This window comes from Passer montanus, unplaced genomic scaffold, assembly GCF_014805655.1.
Source record: "Passer montanus isolate IOZ18808 unplaced genomic scaffold, ASM1480565v1 scaffold18, whole genome shotgun sequence".
Taxonomy (NCBI): domain Eukaryota; kingdom Metazoa; phylum Chordata; class Aves; order Passeriformes; family Passeridae; genus Passer; species Passer montanus.
In genome coordinates this window covers 12,827,525-12,845,957 of record NW_024365381.1, presented here as the reverse complement: position 1 = coordinate 12,845,957, position 18,433 = coordinate 12,827,525, and the positions used below count along the sequence as shown (strand labels likewise).

General features: G+C 37.5%; 1 protein-coding gene across 10 annotated transcripts in view; it reads left to right on the top strand.

Moving 5' to 3' along the window:
* The window catches only part of PHF21A (PHD finger protein 21A), a 132,211-nt gene that overhangs the window by 84,475 nt on the left and 29,303 nt on the right, over positions 1-18,433 (top strand). For all 10 annotated transcript variants that reach the window (XM_039705233.1, XM_039705227.1, XM_039705234.1 and 7 more), the window contains one exon: positions 14,760-14,960. In XM_039705233.1, the coding sequence (XP_039561167.1) occupies positions 14,760-14,960 (201 nt within the window). The remainder of the gene's footprint in view (positions 1-14,759; positions 14,961-18,433) is intronic.

Genomic DNA, 18,433 nt, shown 5'->3' with positions numbered 1-18,433 from the left:
AATTGGAAGAGGAAGATGAGAAATGTGGAGGCAGAGTGCTACAATCCTGCATTATTTGTCTAGCTCATAATAAATACATTCAAAATGCAGAGTAGAAAAAGGCCTCTGAATTATTATTACTGTTTACATAGTGCTAGTGTATGTTAAATATTTCAAAAGATCTTTGCAAACTTGGTTTTTGGCCTGCAGATCATTGTGTGCTAATCATATAACCTAACAGCAAGGAAGCAAAATAGGAAAAACCATTAAGAATGTGGGTCTGTGGGGTTATATCAAGCATGGTTTACTGCTCAGTTCTTGCTTATGTATATATGAAATATACATGACATACAGACCTTTTTCCTCAATGAAAATACATTGAAAAAACATCTCAAAGTATTCCCTGCACTACTACTTGTGTCACCTCAGACTTCCCTCTGGGCATAGGCCTGACATATCAGTGAGAAGGGACTTTAAAAGAGATTAGTGTGACTGAAGTGTGCCCTTCTTTCCAAGTCATTCTGATAAAATGTAATGCTTTCTTCTACAAGCCCTCCATGGCAGTGAGAAAGGACTAATTTTTGCTTGTCCCACTTCACTATTTTTCAATTCAGCTTTACATTGTCTGTGAATGCTCTTTACTTGTGTGAAACTGTTTTTTCTTACTCTTTTCTGTTTCCTGATTTCATTTTTAGATATTGTTCTTTTGTTTTCTTCTGAGCTTCCTCACAATCAGTGACAGCTTGACTGTCTTCCTGTGCAAACTGACAGACGTGTTTTGGATTTACTGTGATTTTGATATAAAGTCACAGAATAGCCTGAGTTGTAAGGGACCCAGAAAGATCGAGTCCAGCTCCTAAGTGAATGGTCCATATGGAGATTGAAACCATGACCTTGTCATTATTAGCACCATGCTCTGACCAACTGAGCACAAACATATTTATATGATCCTCCAAACAATTGCCACAAAAGTCCTGCTGGGCTCATAATTAATACTGGCTATACAGTGCAAAGTCAAGTATTTCTGTTTGCTTATTAAAGTGGGTTTTTTTCAGTTTGGATGGTTTTTGCTTTTTTAATTTCTGCAGCACCTATTATGCATTGTAATTCTTGTTGCAGTTGGTTGATATTTTCTCAGCTTTTGGTCATGGTGGTTTTTTTTCAAAGTAAAGGTAGGTCGCTATTTACTTACATGCACTTGCATGTATTTAGTGATATAAAAGTGTGCATGTGTAGGATAGATCTTTTAAAAACCTTTTTGCTTACATCCTGTCTCAACTCCAGATGAATTACAATAGAGGATAGTTTTACCAAAACAAGCAATTATGCTCTATTTTCTTGAATAAGTACCCTGTTGTATTTGTTAGAAAACAAACCCTGAAGTTTGTTTCCCCAAAGCAGCCCTGCATTTCAGCATCAGCTTGGTTTATTCAGAGGTAGTGTGAGGGAAAATGTTTTCTTAGTTGTTTCTTTCATCTAATAGCCCCTCAACCTCAGATCCCACAGAACCTGCTCCCTGATATTGAAGCTCCTTTCAGCTTCTCATTTTGTGGAGGTTATCTGAGAAAGAGGGTTACGTGTGGGCTTATTTTTATGAACGGGAGTATAAAAGGGTGAACATTACACGTATAAAACTTTATTTAAACTCTTGTTGCAAAGACAGTGCAGCTTTAAGGTAGTTTTCTGGGTTAATAATAGAGCTTGAAATCACAGTATGAGTAAAGCTACCAGACCTGAGGACACAAAGCAAGATGGCTTGCTGTAACAACCTGTGCTTCAGTTGCTAGGTTTCTGTAATCTTTCAGTCCTTCTCAACAGTGCAACATGTGATTCCTTAAAAAAAAATCCATCTGTGTGAAAACATGTGGAGGCAAACTACTACTGTTTTGTGATTTACAACTATTAGAGACAGATGTGATAGGTGTTTTTAGAGAAGCATGACAGAGACCCAATGATGCTGTTTCTTAGAAGCCTGTGGATTTTGAGCTAAAGCTTCCAAACAGATTCGCAGCTGAATTGTCATGCAAGAAATGCTGAGTGAATGTCAATGAAATAATAGTTCTGAGCTTCATCAAGACTGTCTGATACCTCCTAGTGCAGGTTTAGCTCGTCAGACCAGTTTGTAGAATGAAATGTGTTTATCTGGTTATACATTGCATGTTCTCTGCAGTAAGTAGCAAGTCAAACATATGGTGTGAAAAAGATCTTGCACTTCATTATGTGATGAAAATATGTTTAATGTTTTTGTTTAATCTTTTTAAAAAAAAACAACCCTAATTTGCCTTTTAAATCTAGTATGGGCCTGAAGTGGCACAGAAGAAATCTTGGACTTCCCTAAAACCATATATATTATATTGCTGAGAATTACATAAAGAGGAATTACAGGAGAGCTTACTTTCTCTTTTTTATCTCTTTATGCTGGGTTAAAAGATCTATTCACCCACCTCATGGACCCCTGAAATGCTCAAGAAATCTTCTCCATTGACATAATATAAAAGGAAGGTACTTGGATTATTTTTGAGAGGTCTTCTGTACAAAGAGAATAATAAGACAGTGTAGAGCAAAAGAATTCCTTTTGAAATATATTCTAAGAGGTGTTGGGAAAATAACAAAAATTACCAAAAAGCTCAGAAGAGGTACGTTTCTCAGGTGATTAGTTAAAAAAGCCATCAGCTGCAATTTTGCATTCTTCAGAGGTGAGCATAGCCCACTAGTCAGAAAACAGTATTCCAGATGGGTTAGCAGCGATGGCTGACTGCTCCAGGAAGTGGAAGCACTTCTGCAATACTCTGTTCTGAAAGCAGTTTCAACACTAGCTGCTTACAGCCAGGAATTTTGGAGCTTTAAGTCATGATTCTAGCACATACTTCAAAACATATGAGAGCACAAGTTACAGAGGTGCTGGGTACAGTTCATATGTAAAAATCTTTTTTATGGAAGTAAGAGCTATGTGTGGCATAGAAATGTCATTCTGCTTTCCTTCAGTGCTATCCTAGTCTGAAAAAATTTAATCCTAGCTCAAACAAGATTTCATTGCATTATAGCATTGAAGCACTGTGGAAAGATTTTTACAGAACAGGAGATAGGGATGCTGTAGTTAAATTTCTTCAATGTCCTAATTGTGTTTGTTTCAGATTTATTAGGTTTAAGAGTGTTATTTAGTAGAGAAATTATATCCAACAGAATTAATCTTGCACTTTGTTGCTATCAAATGTATCCCAACAAGATCATTCATTATTCTTCAAAAAAATTGTTGTTAAAAAGATACTTGTGTTCACACTCTAAGCAAGTGTGTCTTAGAGGTAAGAACTGTCCTCTGTCTATTCAGCTTTCCTGGAGCAAACTCAGTAGCCTGACAGTTTTAGATTTACTGTGGTTGATCACATCCATGAATTCTGAATTTCTGTCATATATTACAGGCGTAGATGGCACAAGTTGCATTAAAGACTGAATTGGCATCTTTTGACTAAATTTAGGAAAATTGAAGAAAGGAGACCTAAAATCTATTATAGATGTTGAAGGTGGGTCTAACGGTCTTTAGTGATCACCCTTGTAAACCAGGTCTCTTCAGGTTATTTTTAGGTGGGTTCAGTAGAAGTATTTACCTTCCTGTTATAAGAGAAGAACCACCTCTGTTCTCTTTCTACTGAAGAGGATCTTTGACAACGTGCACCAGAGCTCTGAAATAAAATTCCTGAGCTATTCTGACCAAGGACTGGAAGGGGCTGGATTCATTGCTTAGCTTCTAGTACAAAGAGATTTTGTTTCAGACACTTCAAACTTACCAAGTCTTAGAAAACAGCAGTCATTTCAAAATATTAGCTGAAGGTTGGGATACCTACAGTAGAAATAAGTTATATTTATTTATGGAGATAAATGTATATTCAAGTATCAAAATCTGTTAAGAAGCAGCGGAGGCATGGGAAAAGATAATGGAGCTAATAGTAAAAAGAGTATTGCCATCCCTCATTTATATAGACCAGTTCCATATACCACTTTATGTTGTAAAGTCATTTGAAACAGTTAAAAAATTCAAGGGGTTGTGTAAAATGTCATTCAAAAGTGCAGATTTTGTAATGTTTCATTTATTTTAAAAATAATTTGGATTCCGTTCCAGATTGTTTACAATCCCTCCTTCCAAATTTGTTTCCCTTTTATCTGTGTAAGCATGTGCTGACACTGTTACTCAGTATACACAAATGCTAATCTACCTTCATGCACATGGAAAATAGCTTTCCTGGCACTGAGTTTAAAACTCTCATAGAATACATTATTAATTGAAGAAGTCTGTCTTTTTAGAAAAGCTTCATTTATGTGGTCACTGTTGAAAAAGTTTATAGAGAAATATAATGCTGTTTGTAAGCCATGTGGTCTTCAGAACATACAACAAACAACCCCAGATACTGAAAGTACATTTTAAAAAGATTTAAATTTCAAAAATAATTTTCCTTCTCTGTACTCTGGTTGTATACACTAACGTGATCTAATTATAATGTAACAACTTCTTTTCTATTGCCCTGCATGTCTTAGTGCTCTAAATATGTTTCTCTTGGCAGGTCTTTGCAGTGAGGTGAAAGTGTGATAACTGTGGGGTTCCCCATTGTGAATAATTCCCTAGTTCTGCATTTGGCTTTCTGATAGATCATGTATTTTTGAGGTTCAAGGGGTAGAGTTGTGAGGGAAGTGGGTAAGGTGAGGCTGCTGTCCCTGTGTGTATAATTCAGCTGAACGTGCCTGCAGCTCAGTAACAGAGCGGCAGCGCAGCGTCTGCAGCGCTGCCGAGCCGATCCGTTCCTTCAGTTACACGTGCTGGTCTTGCAAATGCTGCCGAGCCTTATCAAACACAGCCAGTTGGTGCTGCTGGTATGAAAGCACAGGGGAGCTCTCATGTGGAAGGTTAATGGAGTGTAATTAGAAAGAAGAATGAACTGCTCAACCACTCTATCTCACTCTACCTGCACTGAGAGTGACAAGTGCTCTGATCTTTTATAAACCCTAGAGCAGAGGTTTAACAGTCTAAAATTATGACAGTATAACTGTTGAACAAGCAGGCACACTGTGAAGAACTAGTATGAACTTATGGGTAGGAATGTTTATGTTCCCTGATGTGGACCCTATTGGTACTTTTTTCATTCAGGATCTTGTCCACAGTTATATGGCAGGTCTCAAATCCATTCTCCTGTGAAGTATCCATTGATGTCAGAAAGATCTTTGTGTGCCATTTGTGCCTTCATCGTGTCTGCGTATCACATAACCATTACCTTGCAGGATGAAGTGATGGCACTATCCTAGGGCTCTGATACCAAGGCATTAAGCTTTCCTAGAGAAGAGTTCTGGTGGAAGCAAGAACAGTTACTGGGATTTATATTCCAGAAACGAAACAAAATTTGAAATTACCTACATAAATTGAGATTGAATACTAGTGCCTGATCCTGTGAATTAATTTAGGTACTATGTATGTCTGTTGAAAAATATCATGTTCTTAAAATGTTTTTTTGTCTTTCGTCTATAGCATGTAGTTGTGGGTTTGGGTTTTTGTTTTTCTTTTAATAGAATACAGATAAACTTTATTTATAAAACTGCAACTAGGAGGTAGAGGGAAGACACCCCACATCAGTTCCAAAAAACAAGGAAATTACTGATTTAACTTCCTGCATGTTAGAGGCCATTATAGTCTACCCCAATAATTCTGTCTGATGTCTTTCAATTCAGGGAGAATTGGACAGTTTGGTTTGTATCAAGTGTACTAAATTTTTGTCTTCCACATATTTTTTTTTCAGACAACAGGTGCTGGATTACGCTGCCAGATAATCTGAAGGCCCTTGCAATGTCAGCAGGGTGATAAGGGGAAATTTGTCCAGCTAGTCCTAACAGGCAATCCACATTCTGCATTGCAGTGGAAGGGAAAAAAATGTCAGCAAGTCTGGCCTGGAGAATTTTTTTCCCATTCCGAGTCTAAAAACAGTAAAAATCTAAGTACGTAAGGAAGGCATTGAATAAAAGGCAATCAAAGGAAGAAGACAAACTTGCTTTGTTTAGCCTCTTTTTCTTTACCTGTGGCCAGTATCTTCTGTTCAGAAGAAGGTGAAAAAGGAACCTTGAGTATATCTGGATGTTTGTGCCTCTGGACACGTTCATGTTCTAAACAGTAAGGCTGTCTTTGTGTGGAGTTTCAGTTTTGGAGAAGCGTGCTGGGAACTTGTGTGATGGCACCTTGCACTGTCCCTCAGAAGAGACGAGAATGAGCAGAGGCTTCCCAAGTCCCAGACCCCTCTCCCCTCAAATCTACTATACACTGCTCCAAAATTCAGATTAATAATTCCCTTTGGAAAGTTGTATACCCTTTTTCTAGAGACTTTAAACCATGGTAAGCCATTACCTCTTATATTAGGCTAGTCCAGCATTTAACCATATCTGCATCTTATTTGAGGTTGATTTTGTCTACCTTCAACTTGCAAATACAGAATCATCATTTTGCATTTCTTAGAGAAACTAAAAATTCTCCTGCTATTGGATTTCTGTGTACAAATATGTGTACTCAGTGAGTAGTTGCCTCTCAATAAATTTGATATGCAAAGCCTCTGTAAGCTTTCCATTACACAGCGTAGTTTGTTGGATCTTTGATTATGATTGTGGTCTTCCTTGAGCTGTCTCCAGTACCTCTGCATCCCTCAAGAAAAAGGTAGCTTTCCATTCTTTTGGGAAAATGCCTGTTCTTGGATGTTTTAATTTAAGATGGTGGTAGTTCAGCAAATCTTCAGTTGTTGAGTAGTTTTAGCCATACTTAGTGATGATGAACACAGTTCCTCTCCCCATACCATTTAAATTGGGAGGGCAAGGAAGAACCATGGCATTGTTTTTCAGAGAGTTTGCTTCAGAGAGGCCACAAACCTTGATGCAGTTGAAGGTCAGCAGTTTGGAACTTCTGCAGTGATTTAATTTGATGTCTTCTCTGTGAAGCCGGCATTTTTCTTTGTTTTGATTGTCCTTGGTTAACTATAGAGAGTAGGACAGCAGGTGTGTTTAGCTGAACAGAGCTCCTGTATTTGATATACTGTTCAAATTACTGGGAAGAAGAGAAAAATCTCTCATTTGAGTGAGGTGAAACTGTGACTTTTTGTTCTAATAACTCATTCTGCTTATGAAGTAGAGATCACCAGTGAACTGTGATGTGATGTTATTAGTGATACATTTTAATTGAATTGGCACTAAACAGTATTTAATTGACAGCAGGGAAAATGCTGGTGTTAGTTTGTGACATTTGTAAAGCAACTGTGGAAAGGAAATATTAGATGCTGTTACCAAAATCAGAGTTATCGGTAGGGGGTTTTACGATAGACTTTGAGCATCCAGATCTTTCTGTTCACAAAAGAATGCATTTCTGTTTTGTGGTTTACTAAAACTAGTCATCTTGCTTGATATTTGTGATCATGCATGAGGCACATGAGCATGAACTGTGTGTGTTTCCTTTCGTGAGGAAGAGAGGAGGTGTGATTCAGTCATGAGAATAGCTGTAGGATGCACAAGAACCCTACTGAAGCTGACTAAATTTTAGTCAAGTACTGTGATACTGTGCACATTAAAATGTGCAGTAGTATGTTGTAAAATTACTTTATGACTATCCTTTCCCTTTGAGTTATTAAAAATATGAGGCGTTACCAGATTAAAAAGTATGCTTCTCTTCAAGTTGTTTCTAAAACATTAAATAAGTTAACTTATTTAAATTGCTCTACTTTGCTTGCTTAATGCTGACAAATTCATTTTAAAGGATGTCATGTTATGAGTTAAGTCACAGGTAGGAGAAGAGAAACAGTGGGACTGGCCTGGCAGAGGTGTTTAGCTTTAGTAAACAGCCACTGTGTGTAGATGCAAATGGCTTTCCCATGGGGGTAGCTGTTCCCGTGTATTCTCCTGCTTTTATGTTGCAGGTTTCAGTCAATGACAGATTTTACAAGACCACATTACATGCTTCTAGTAAACTAGGTTCAGTTGGAGATCATACAGACTTTTTTTTACACTGGAGTACAAGACTCTTGTTTCATTTCTGAAACTACGTCTAGATGGCTTTTTATTTTTTCGGTTAAGAATTTTTTTCACCGTGAAACAGACAAATGGGGGCAGAACAATAAGATGGGCAAGATAAAATTAAAATGAGCACCTCTTCCAGTTTAGTCAGCAGTTTAATTCTTTAATTTCTTCAGTGTTTTCATGTTGAACTTGTCCCCATATCCTTTTACCAGTTTGTATTTATACTTGGAAGTATTTCTGTAAAGGAGAAAAACCTAAAGCAAGACAAACTTTGTCAAACCTGTTAAATTAAAAAAAAAAAAATCCTTTAATTTGATTATTCCTTAATTATATTCAAAGTACTGCACTTAATTCTTTTTCCTGTTCTGTTTTGCCTGTTGTCACACAATTAATTCCCCATTCATTAATTCCTTCATTGTTTAATTATTGTTGCTGTTCTTGCAAATTTCTTTCTGTTAACATACGTGCTGGGGTAAGAAGCTAGATATTACATTTAGTTAATATGTAAGCTGCAGGAAAACATTGTATGTGTGCTGCCCCTACTAGTTCATTCTCTGTGCTCTGCTTTGTGCAAGAGTAAATGTTCTAAAACAAGAAGACAGTGATGCATAGGGCATTTCATGGTACAGCATTCCCTTCCAAAAATTAATTGGTTTGTGGTGCTGCAAATGGTAAAACACCCAGTACTGAAAATAAAGCAATCAAGTCACATAAAGCAGAATAGCAGAACAGCTATTTTTTTACAATTTTAATTTATAATTCTAGCTATGTTTTTAAATTTAAAAAATAATATTAAGCATTGTCCCCCATTAAAAATGAAGGAATGAACATTATTTTCAGAGCTGTCATAATCCACTTCTGAAAGATTACTAGCAGCTTTAATGGTGTTTCTCTATCATATTCAGTATCTCTTTCAAATTATCTATGTTCATATCTGAACTGTGTTTGTTTCAGAATCACACCTATAGGAATTAATTTAAAATATAATTGTGATAAGTCTACCAGCATTTGTAATGACAACAATACTTTTCACATCATGCCAGTGCTATCTAATAATATTTTTCTGACATAACATTAAAGTACATTTTTATGGAATTAAGTTTTATGTAAATTCCATTTTACACAAGGTACCAGAAGCCATAGTCAGAAATTGTGTTAAAGTTATTAAGACTGCAAAGCAAACTCATTAATTTGAGGGGTTCCAAAACTAAATGGTTCATCTGTAGTGCTCATCTGTATTCTAAGTGTCAGTTCATCCCACAGGACCATCATGGCAGAGGCAGGAGAAGCATTCAGTTGCCCTGACAAGCTCTGCAACCTCTTTTAGATGTGTAGAAGCACCTCGTGGTGCTTTTGGCTGTGTTTTCTGTGAGCTGAATGCAGCACATGCTCTTTGGGACGCTTGCTAGAGTGCTGGCAGTGCAGCCATTGACTGGGTACGGTTAGATACCCATCCATGTATTTTAACTAAGGCTTAAAAAAATTACAAGTTTTTCAGCTATAAAAAGAAATAGGGCACATTTCAGTAATGATGCCCAGTAAGGCATTTGAGTATGAGGTGGAAGTGGCCTCCCAGCCCAACTGCTACATTTCTGTTCACATTCAAGCACCTCTGCCTCAGGGGGAGCTCCCTTTCCTGACTGAAAGATATAGGGGCCATTTTGATCACCTTTAAGAAGTAGGAAATTGTATCACTCTTTTTTTTCTGGAAATAGAATTCTTTCTAATTTAGTTGGTTTAGATATAGTTTATAAAAAGATCTGGCTATAAGTGAAGCACAGCCAAAAGTGCAGAATTCCATAAAAATATGGGATTGCAACGGAAATAGCTGTAAATGTTTCTGTAGTCCTTAGATCATTCTTTCAGTGGAATTTAATTCAAGCTGGTTTGTACAACAGGGTTTTTTTCATTACTGGTGTAGATTCTGCGTCATCAATTTCTATAATTGGATTTCATTATTTTAAATTTTAGATACCATCTTAAAGCAGTAAATGAGTGTACAATTACTCTCCTTGCTTGTAATCTTTCCATTTCCAGAATGCACCCTCTTTTCAGACTAAAGACTTAATTGCACCAGATCTCACAGGTATCTTTCTCTTTGGGTAGTGACTGGGAATAGGACTGACAAAGAGAGAGAAGGGAGGCTGGAGAGGAAGATTACAGAGGAGTGAAATTCCCTCCATCTTCCCCACTCCCAAGTTGGAGCATACTTGAAATCAGCACTTCCTCTTAACCATTTCACTCGCAGCAGTAGGCAGCTTTTATATCCCAGAGAACATCTTGGTCATTGGAGGGCACCAGGAACCAAGGATCCATAATAGCTGACTTCCTGAGATTGGGAGAGTAGGAAAGCATGTCACTGGCAGTCAGCTGAGCAGCTCAAACCCTATCAGCTTTGGTTTTGTGATATGAAATGTATGCATTGCAAGGTTATTTAGTTTAGTTTAGTTTACGCTAGTTTACTTTCTCATTTTTAAAATTTCTTTATATTTTAATTTTTATTGATTTTTGACGTTTAAAGGCAAGCCTTTCTTTAGATATGGATGTTTTTCTGAACATGGTTTCTGAAAGAAGAGGAAAATGTGTCACAAAATACAATCAGGGATCTAGTATTTAAAAATGATATGTACTCAGAGAATTATTTTTTGCTTGATTGACCAATTAAAATGGAAATAATGCTTAGCTAATAAGGATAAAAACCTTAAACCATACTTAAAGTTTGCTACAAGTACTTTGCTTATCCTATGGCAACATATTCATGGTACTTTTTATATGAGCACAGAGATGTCTTTTGGCACAGATACATGATCAAGAAGACCTATATTCCACTTAATCAAACCAAAATAATCTTCCAATGCTGTGTGAGGATCTGGCCTGTGGCATGAATGAGAAAGTGGTATAGCAAAATGTCACAATATTGATTGCAATTATTAACTTTAAGGAAGGGTCGTATAAGATGTCTCGGGCTCTGAACTCAGCGGTGTGAACGGTTCCTGATGAGATTAGTGATGAAGATGCCAGGCCAGCAAGAGCTCTGAGATGATGTAGTGTGCTTACAGGGCACTGCTTGACAAATGGGTTTGGAAGGGGTCTGATAGCAACCATGGCATAGGGCTGGCAGTTCCTTTTTGGGTAGAATGCAGTTTGGAAGAATGGATGAGATTATTAAATTCTTTCACATCGTGGATGTAAAAAGAGGATTGGCATTCAGTTTTGAGGAAGGTTCAGTGAACTTGAAAGACAAATGCTTTTCATACATTCATATTATGGCGGAAAAGAAACTATTCTAGGAATATGAGGAGAAGACAGCTTTAAGACATGCAGAAAACTCATGTTGTGTGCATGATGATGTCTTTGTGATTGAGTTAATCTCAATTTAAAATGTTGAAGTAGTCAGTAAGAAGTAAATTAAATATTCTTAAATATGAAAGGCAATGATTATATCTAAAGTATTAGGAATATTTCTGAAGAAGTCTGTGGTACTTTTAGAACACTGGCTGAACACTTTTAGAACACTGAATCTGACTGGCACTCTTTAAGACATGCACCTAGGACTTGGTATCAGCCTTGGCAAATCTCAGTCATACAGACCGTACTTTCTGTAGCACAAACTGTCTTTAAAATTTATTAAGAACAGTCAAATCACTGAGGAACAGTTTTAAAACACAGTGTTAATGAAGTTTGACAGTAAACAAGGGTTTCTTTCATGGCACCCTCCCGTTTAATTCCCTGTGGAAGGAGGCTGTGCTGAGGTTGCCGCAGACAGACTCGTGCTGGGCGGCTGCAGAGCAGCACTTGCAGCAGGAAGCCGAGGAGCCGCGCGCTCAGAGCGGCACGTCTGCTCCCAGTTCCTGTGTAGGTGCAACCCTGAGAAACTCGTCTGGTTTTGCTAATTCAGCTATGGGCTTTGAAATATGTTGTTCAGAGCGTCTCTCTTGATAATTACGAACAGATAATCCCAACAGTCTTGCAGAGTAAAATGATTTCAGTAGTTTCAATGTGGTATTTTTACTGACAGTTGGTAGAAGCAGCTTATTAAACTGCGTAAGCAATTGGCATGCAGTGCAAACTTCAGTTTTACTCTCTGAATCTTAAAAGCATTAGATGTTTCTTCCAATTTAATATCTGCATAATGGATATGGATGGCAGGATATGCTGCTGCCAGGCAGCTCTCAGCAGCCTCCAACAGAATAGCATAGACTTCCAGAGCAACGGCGTTTTTCCACTCATGTTATCCATCTTGTGCCAAATATGCTGAGCGTCAGTTTTTGCACAAGGCACTAATACAAGCTGTGCTTGGTGCTGTTTTACCCATCTCTGCAGGCCGTGGCTCAGGCCCGGGGTGGAACAGGCAGTGTGTGAATGCCATGTGACTCACCTCGCTCCTGCTCCCCTGCTCTCCTTGCTGGCTCTTGTCCTGCTCTAGCAGTATGGCAGAGGAGTCCCCAGCCTGCCTATTTTTATTTTTTTTTAATCTTTTCGCTAATGTTCCTCCCATTGTAAAGAACAAGATGGAAATTCATTCTTGGGCCCTTGCTGCTGATTTCCTCCAGTAAGGGAAACAGTAGAAGAGCGTCATTATCCTTGAATTTTGTACTGGCAGCTGTGGAAGACAAAAACTCCCTGTTCATGCTGGGTATGGTAATTCTTTAGCCTCCTGTGCAGGAGGAGTGTATGTTCAGTCCATTTTTTGGCAGGTATTCTCTAAATACGTTGCATTATTTCCTCTCCTACTTTGCTGCCTTCTCCTCTCCTCCCCCTTGGCTGCGTTTTCAGCTCTGTATCTGCTTGCTGACGCCGCACTTTGATTTGCATGTTAACATGGTTGATCTTTTCAGAAAGCAGTTTGAAATGATTGTTCAGTTATTATGTATACGAGCAAGCTGATGGACACAGGACATTTAAAACTATCTGAAATATCTGAATTAGGGAAATGCCTTCTACACTTCTATTATTTTATCCTTGTTTCAGAAGGGAGCAAACAGTTTGCAGCTTTTAGGCTTTGACAGCTTTTAGCACTTCAGTGGACGCAGGGTAAAATAGTTCCTTCAGGCTGCTGTCCTTTACTAACTCCCTGAATTTTCAGCAAGGTTGGGCCTGTGTTTCTCTTGTCAGAGCTGAGCAGGCATCTTCAGCCAGGGCTGTGGGTTTTGTAGAAGCCAGGCAGTCCTTCTGTACCTTCAAGTCACTGAATTCAGTCTTTTGCTAAAAGGTCAATCATGTGGGCTCACACATTTCGACATTATGAAACAGGGATGTGGGGTTTGTTGCTTGTGGTTTTTATTTGGCTTTTTAAAGTTTCAGTTTTCAAATCTGTCAATTGGAAACTTACCCCTTATTTTTATCTTCTTCTGGGCTAGAGGTACGTACTCACTGTGTGAGGCATTGTGCTGTATTAGCTCATCATAAGCAAAATACTTAAAATCATAAGTCTACTGTATATGCACAAAATTAAGAAAAAAGACATTTTGTTAGCTCAGAATTTCATAACCATGTGAATGAAATTTGAGGAAAAATATCTTCCAGTTGTAGTAAATAGCTAGATTTTTTTTTTCATCTCTATGTTTAGTACTGTGAATACTAGTGCTTGAAAACAAAACAAAAAAATCAAAGCATTTGGTATTGTCAAAATGGTTGTGTTATTTTTAAATTTATTTCCCATGTAAGTGCAACTTCTTGGGGCAACCCACTGTCAGCACCTGGCTCTGGTAGAGGTTTCCTGACCATTCCTGTTGCCACCAGAGCTTTCATGGTTCAGCTGGTCCCATGCCTGTTGACTTCATTGTCCCCTTCCAAAGACTGCCTTGTTGTGTAATTTCTTGGGAGTGTGCATATGCTCTTGATCAAGGGGGCTTAGCTATATAGTTAAGTCTTTTTAAAGCTGTCCAGATTTGGGGGTAGTTAGAGTATAGGTAAAAATGTCCATTTCTGGACATTTGGTCATGCCTGCAGAAGGTAAAAAAAGTCTCACAGTATTTTCACTGTTGTCTACACTAAAGTATAATATGAACATAAATTGTGAGCCCTTATTATCCATGCAGATAACATGTATCTTTTGCAAGTCACCTGATCTGCTCTTAAATCCTGTTACTGTCTAAAGGTGCACAATGGCTACCAGAAGAGACCTCTTTTAAAATAATTTCAAACTTTAATGGAAGCTAAAATGTTATATGAAGCCCCTAAGCTGGAAGAAATAGATCTGTGCCATTTTCTTCCCCTGTAGGTAGTGCTCTCTGATTCTTTTTCAGTGATAATAATATTGAAGAGAAGGACCATGAATCCATGCTCTTCCTGATCTCCACTTTGCACTGTCTCTCACTCAGTTTCAATGCCTAGTACAAAATGACATGACTATTGCCTTGAAGTCAGCTGGGAGGCTTCAACCCAAAGTTCTTTTTTGTCAGTGTTTAGGGGCATGTGTGTTTGAAGGTGTCAAAGCATGTGGAATCATATAAATACAGGTTTCTGAAATCTTGCAGTGGTTTGTGAATAGGCTGAATTTTGGTCAGGAGGTTTCTACAAGAACAGTGAGGTCACCCTCCTGGGCTGTAATACTCCTCTGTGGCCAGTTTTAGATTGTGCCTATTAGATAACACCAATACTTAAAATTCCAAAAAGAGAAGTCCCACTAAGCTTCTGAGCAGTTCCTTATTTACATGAAATAAATGTATCTTTAATTGTTATTGTTTTCTCTAGTATGTGCAGTTAAATCACTGTTATCATTTCTGTTTATGATTTTGTTTATCTGGTAGAAAAGAGTGGTGGAGCAACTTCGGAAGAATTTGATAGTGAAGCAGGAACAGCCAGACAGTAAATTTCAAATACAGCCATTGGCACAGTCAGAAAACAAACTACAGACACCACAGCCACAACCACTACAACAGCTACAGCAACATCACCATCAACAGCAGCAACAGTCCACGGCACCCTCTCCAAACGTGATAGGATCACAGGTAAAAAGCTGCAATTCTTTTTCTTACTAAAGGTGAAGCTCACTGAAAATTAAAAAAAAGAAAAGTGCAGAGAGAAAACTGCAAACTTTCACTTATGCCTGCTAGTGTACCAAATTAATTTCTTCTTCTGTGATTATGCAGATATGTGTCTTTTGGGTTTTTTGGCAAAAATCTCTAATCTGAGTTTAAAAAACAATGTGCTGTTTAAAAGTTGAATCATGACCCCCCAGAAAAGAAGGGTGGGTGTGTATCACCTTTCTTAAAAATAAGTGAAAGTTTAGCAAATGAGCCTTTTTCCTAGGTGCATGAATGTGTCTGACCATACCTAGTAGGTCTCAAGAAACAGTAAATACTTCACATTCTGTATGAGGTATAAGATTAAAATCCTTTCTTTTTAAATGACTAACAAAATGCCCTCTACAAATGTGAACAAAATGCAAGGAAACAGTTCCTTCTTTCTGCTTGGTGCTTTTTAAACAGATGTAGGTCATACTGAATAATACCTACCTGAATTTTCAAGGATTTGTCTAAAAGTATGCAGTGTTAATTGCAGAGTTAAAGTTTTACAAAATAGGATCTTTATTGGGTAGGTGAACTGAATTTCAGTAGAGTATAGGATTAGGGACATAATCCCAGAACTCAAAAGAGAAAGTGGTTTGCTTGAGAGGGGAATTTCAAGTTTCTCCTGTTCAGATATTTGAATTCACAAAAATGTGCTAATAAAATAGCTAGAAAATGCAGGGAGGTGAGGTGTAAGTGTATATGAAGTCCTTTCTTCCCATTGATGCAATCTTAGGAGCTTATGTTTACCTGATGGTAAGATGGGCAGATGACAGAATTCACCTATGAAGTTTGCTTTATGCACATTGCAGTGACTCACACCCACAGCTTTGACCAGTTGTGATTCTCATCTTCCCTTTTTCTGAAAGCAGAGAAGAGAGAAATGGTTGGGCTGTTAGTTCTCTTGTTAACTCAGCAAGCTGGTTTGGATGCACTGTGAAATGCCTCTGTGAAGCTTAGGTAATTGTAGTTTTGAGAAAAGTACATTGAAGAAATGAAGCAAACCTAACTAAGGAAAATGCATTTTGAGCAGCAACATCAAAGCTAAAATAGAACAAAGAAGCAAATATTACTTTGTCCTAAAGTATTTATATAGGCAAACAATGGATCACTGTTGTATCAGTGATTTCTGTTTCTCAGTCAGGAAACATGAGAGCAGCAAGCACAGTTTTGTGTGTTTTCCAGTATTCCACACTTTGAATTCACTCATTAACTTCCAGGTCATCTCCTGGGTTGTGAAAATTGAGGTTTTGTTCAAAGTTAAAGAGCCCTCTAGCGAAAGAGTCAAAAAACTGCTACACTCTTCTGACTACCATTGGTACAGTAGTACTTGGAAAGTAGTTACAAATTGGAAGGCAGTTTGTTCTGTCCCTTGGATAAATAAGCCAGCTTTTATTCTTAACACTTTTCTGGTTTTATTTATGTTGTTAAAATAGTGAAGTATCCTCACCTGTTTCTGCACATTTTGCATCTAAGGTTTTGCCTCTGTCTTACTGTCTCTCAATCTCTTTCTGCAAAGAAAGGTGAAATACTTTGTCTCTCTATGAACAGTTTGTTCATGCCTGCTTTTGTAAATAACACATTTTTCTAGGCTGTGTTACTACAGAGAATGTTTTCGGTGGTTGTTTTCAGAGAAATCAAATTTAGGAATCCAGGTATATATGCCATAATTAATAGTGACATTTTAATATGCATTCTATGTCCAGTAAAAAGGTCTTTTAAAATTTTCATAAGCAACAAGCCTGCTAAACGGTCATGTTATTGCAATATTATGTGCAATAATGCAGACTCACTATGAATGCAGCTTCAATATGAATTAATGCATTGACTACTTTTTAGAATAAATTATCTATTTAATGCTCAGCAAAGTAACAGGGATATTCAAGCTCTGATCTTCTGACTGAAGCTGTACTTGACTTGCAGAGTTAGTAGAACCCCTTGGAAGAGTCACAGTCTTGCATTACATGATTGATTACACCTTTCTTTAAAACATTTATGGTTGAATGTAATGCTTGCAAAAGTGATACCACGTTACATCTCATTGGAAAAGCTTGAATACTGTTACTGCATTATAGGAATAGAGCCTCTTGCTTTGGGGAAGGAGCAGCGGAAGTTGATAAGCTTGTTAGATCTCAGATAAAAAGTTAAGAAAATTGTGTTGCAACAAGGACAATTTAATTATGTCTGGATTTTTCATAAATGTATGAAACTGAAGCATAAGTTATCCTTTGATTTGCATTATGCAGTGATTTTTTCACACTTGTGTATAACTAACAGTTAGGGGACATAGTTTAATTATTATGAAATTAGAGGTGTGAAGGTAAACTGTTTTTGTTTAAGGGAACAGTATTGGTGAAAATACTGAAGCATTCAACTGGAAATATTTTATTAGAAAAAATATAAAGGTCTTGTATGATTAAAGTCAAGTAGTCTAAATCACGCATGTTCAGAACACAAAGACTGCCTGATCCCTGGTTTTCCATATTTTCCTCTGTAGAACACAGAGCTGTCATCAGGAGGGAATGGTGGTTATTTAGTACTAAAAGCATTTGATCATGTGACTAAAATTTTGAAAATGCAGTGCCATTGGTGCAATGGATATTTTACACCAAAGTGAAAAGAAACAAGATCATTTGCCATTCTGTCGAGTGTCACATGTCATGAGTTTTCTGTTTGCATTGTGTTCTGGTTTTATATGGAGACTCTAACCTTGTTGCTTTTTGAATGAGATTTGTAAAGTCCATTTGCCTTAGCATTTTGGAAGACAGTGTATTTTAAAACAAAACTGTGAAATGATAGTTGCTTCAACTTTAGAATTTTGGGCATGATGTACTGAGGCATTTCAGATAAATACTGGTGTTACATGATTCAAAACCACTTTTTTTAAAGCTGCCCAAGAGTAATCATGGTGTCAAATACATATTCCAAAACTACCCCATTCAACAGAAGCTAAACTTAATTGCCTGCAGCTGGGCAGACTAACGGCCAGCTCTTACAACTTCAGGACAACCCTTCTGATGCTCTTAGGAAAGAAAGTCCAGTCCGAGGTAACTGTATGTATCACTAAAGCTGAGACTGGGATGCCCAAAATAAAAATTATATTTTTGTATTTAAAAAAAAAACAGCTTGTGAATGTTTTTCCCCCTCTTCCTCTGATTGTGAGGATCACTGTAACTACAGTTTCCATTTGAAAATAGGAATTTTACTCAGTGAGAAGCTAGTTTGCTGCTGTGTTTCATAAACCTCCACCTTAAATGTTTGATATTGCCAGTGCATGTTTGGAAGTAATATGAAACTAAAAGATCCAAAATGCATATGCCACTGCTAACACTTAATTGTAATTTTCTCAGGAATTTGTTTTGATTCAATCTGCAACGCTGCAGGTGATTAAAACAGACCAAATAGGTGCCTCA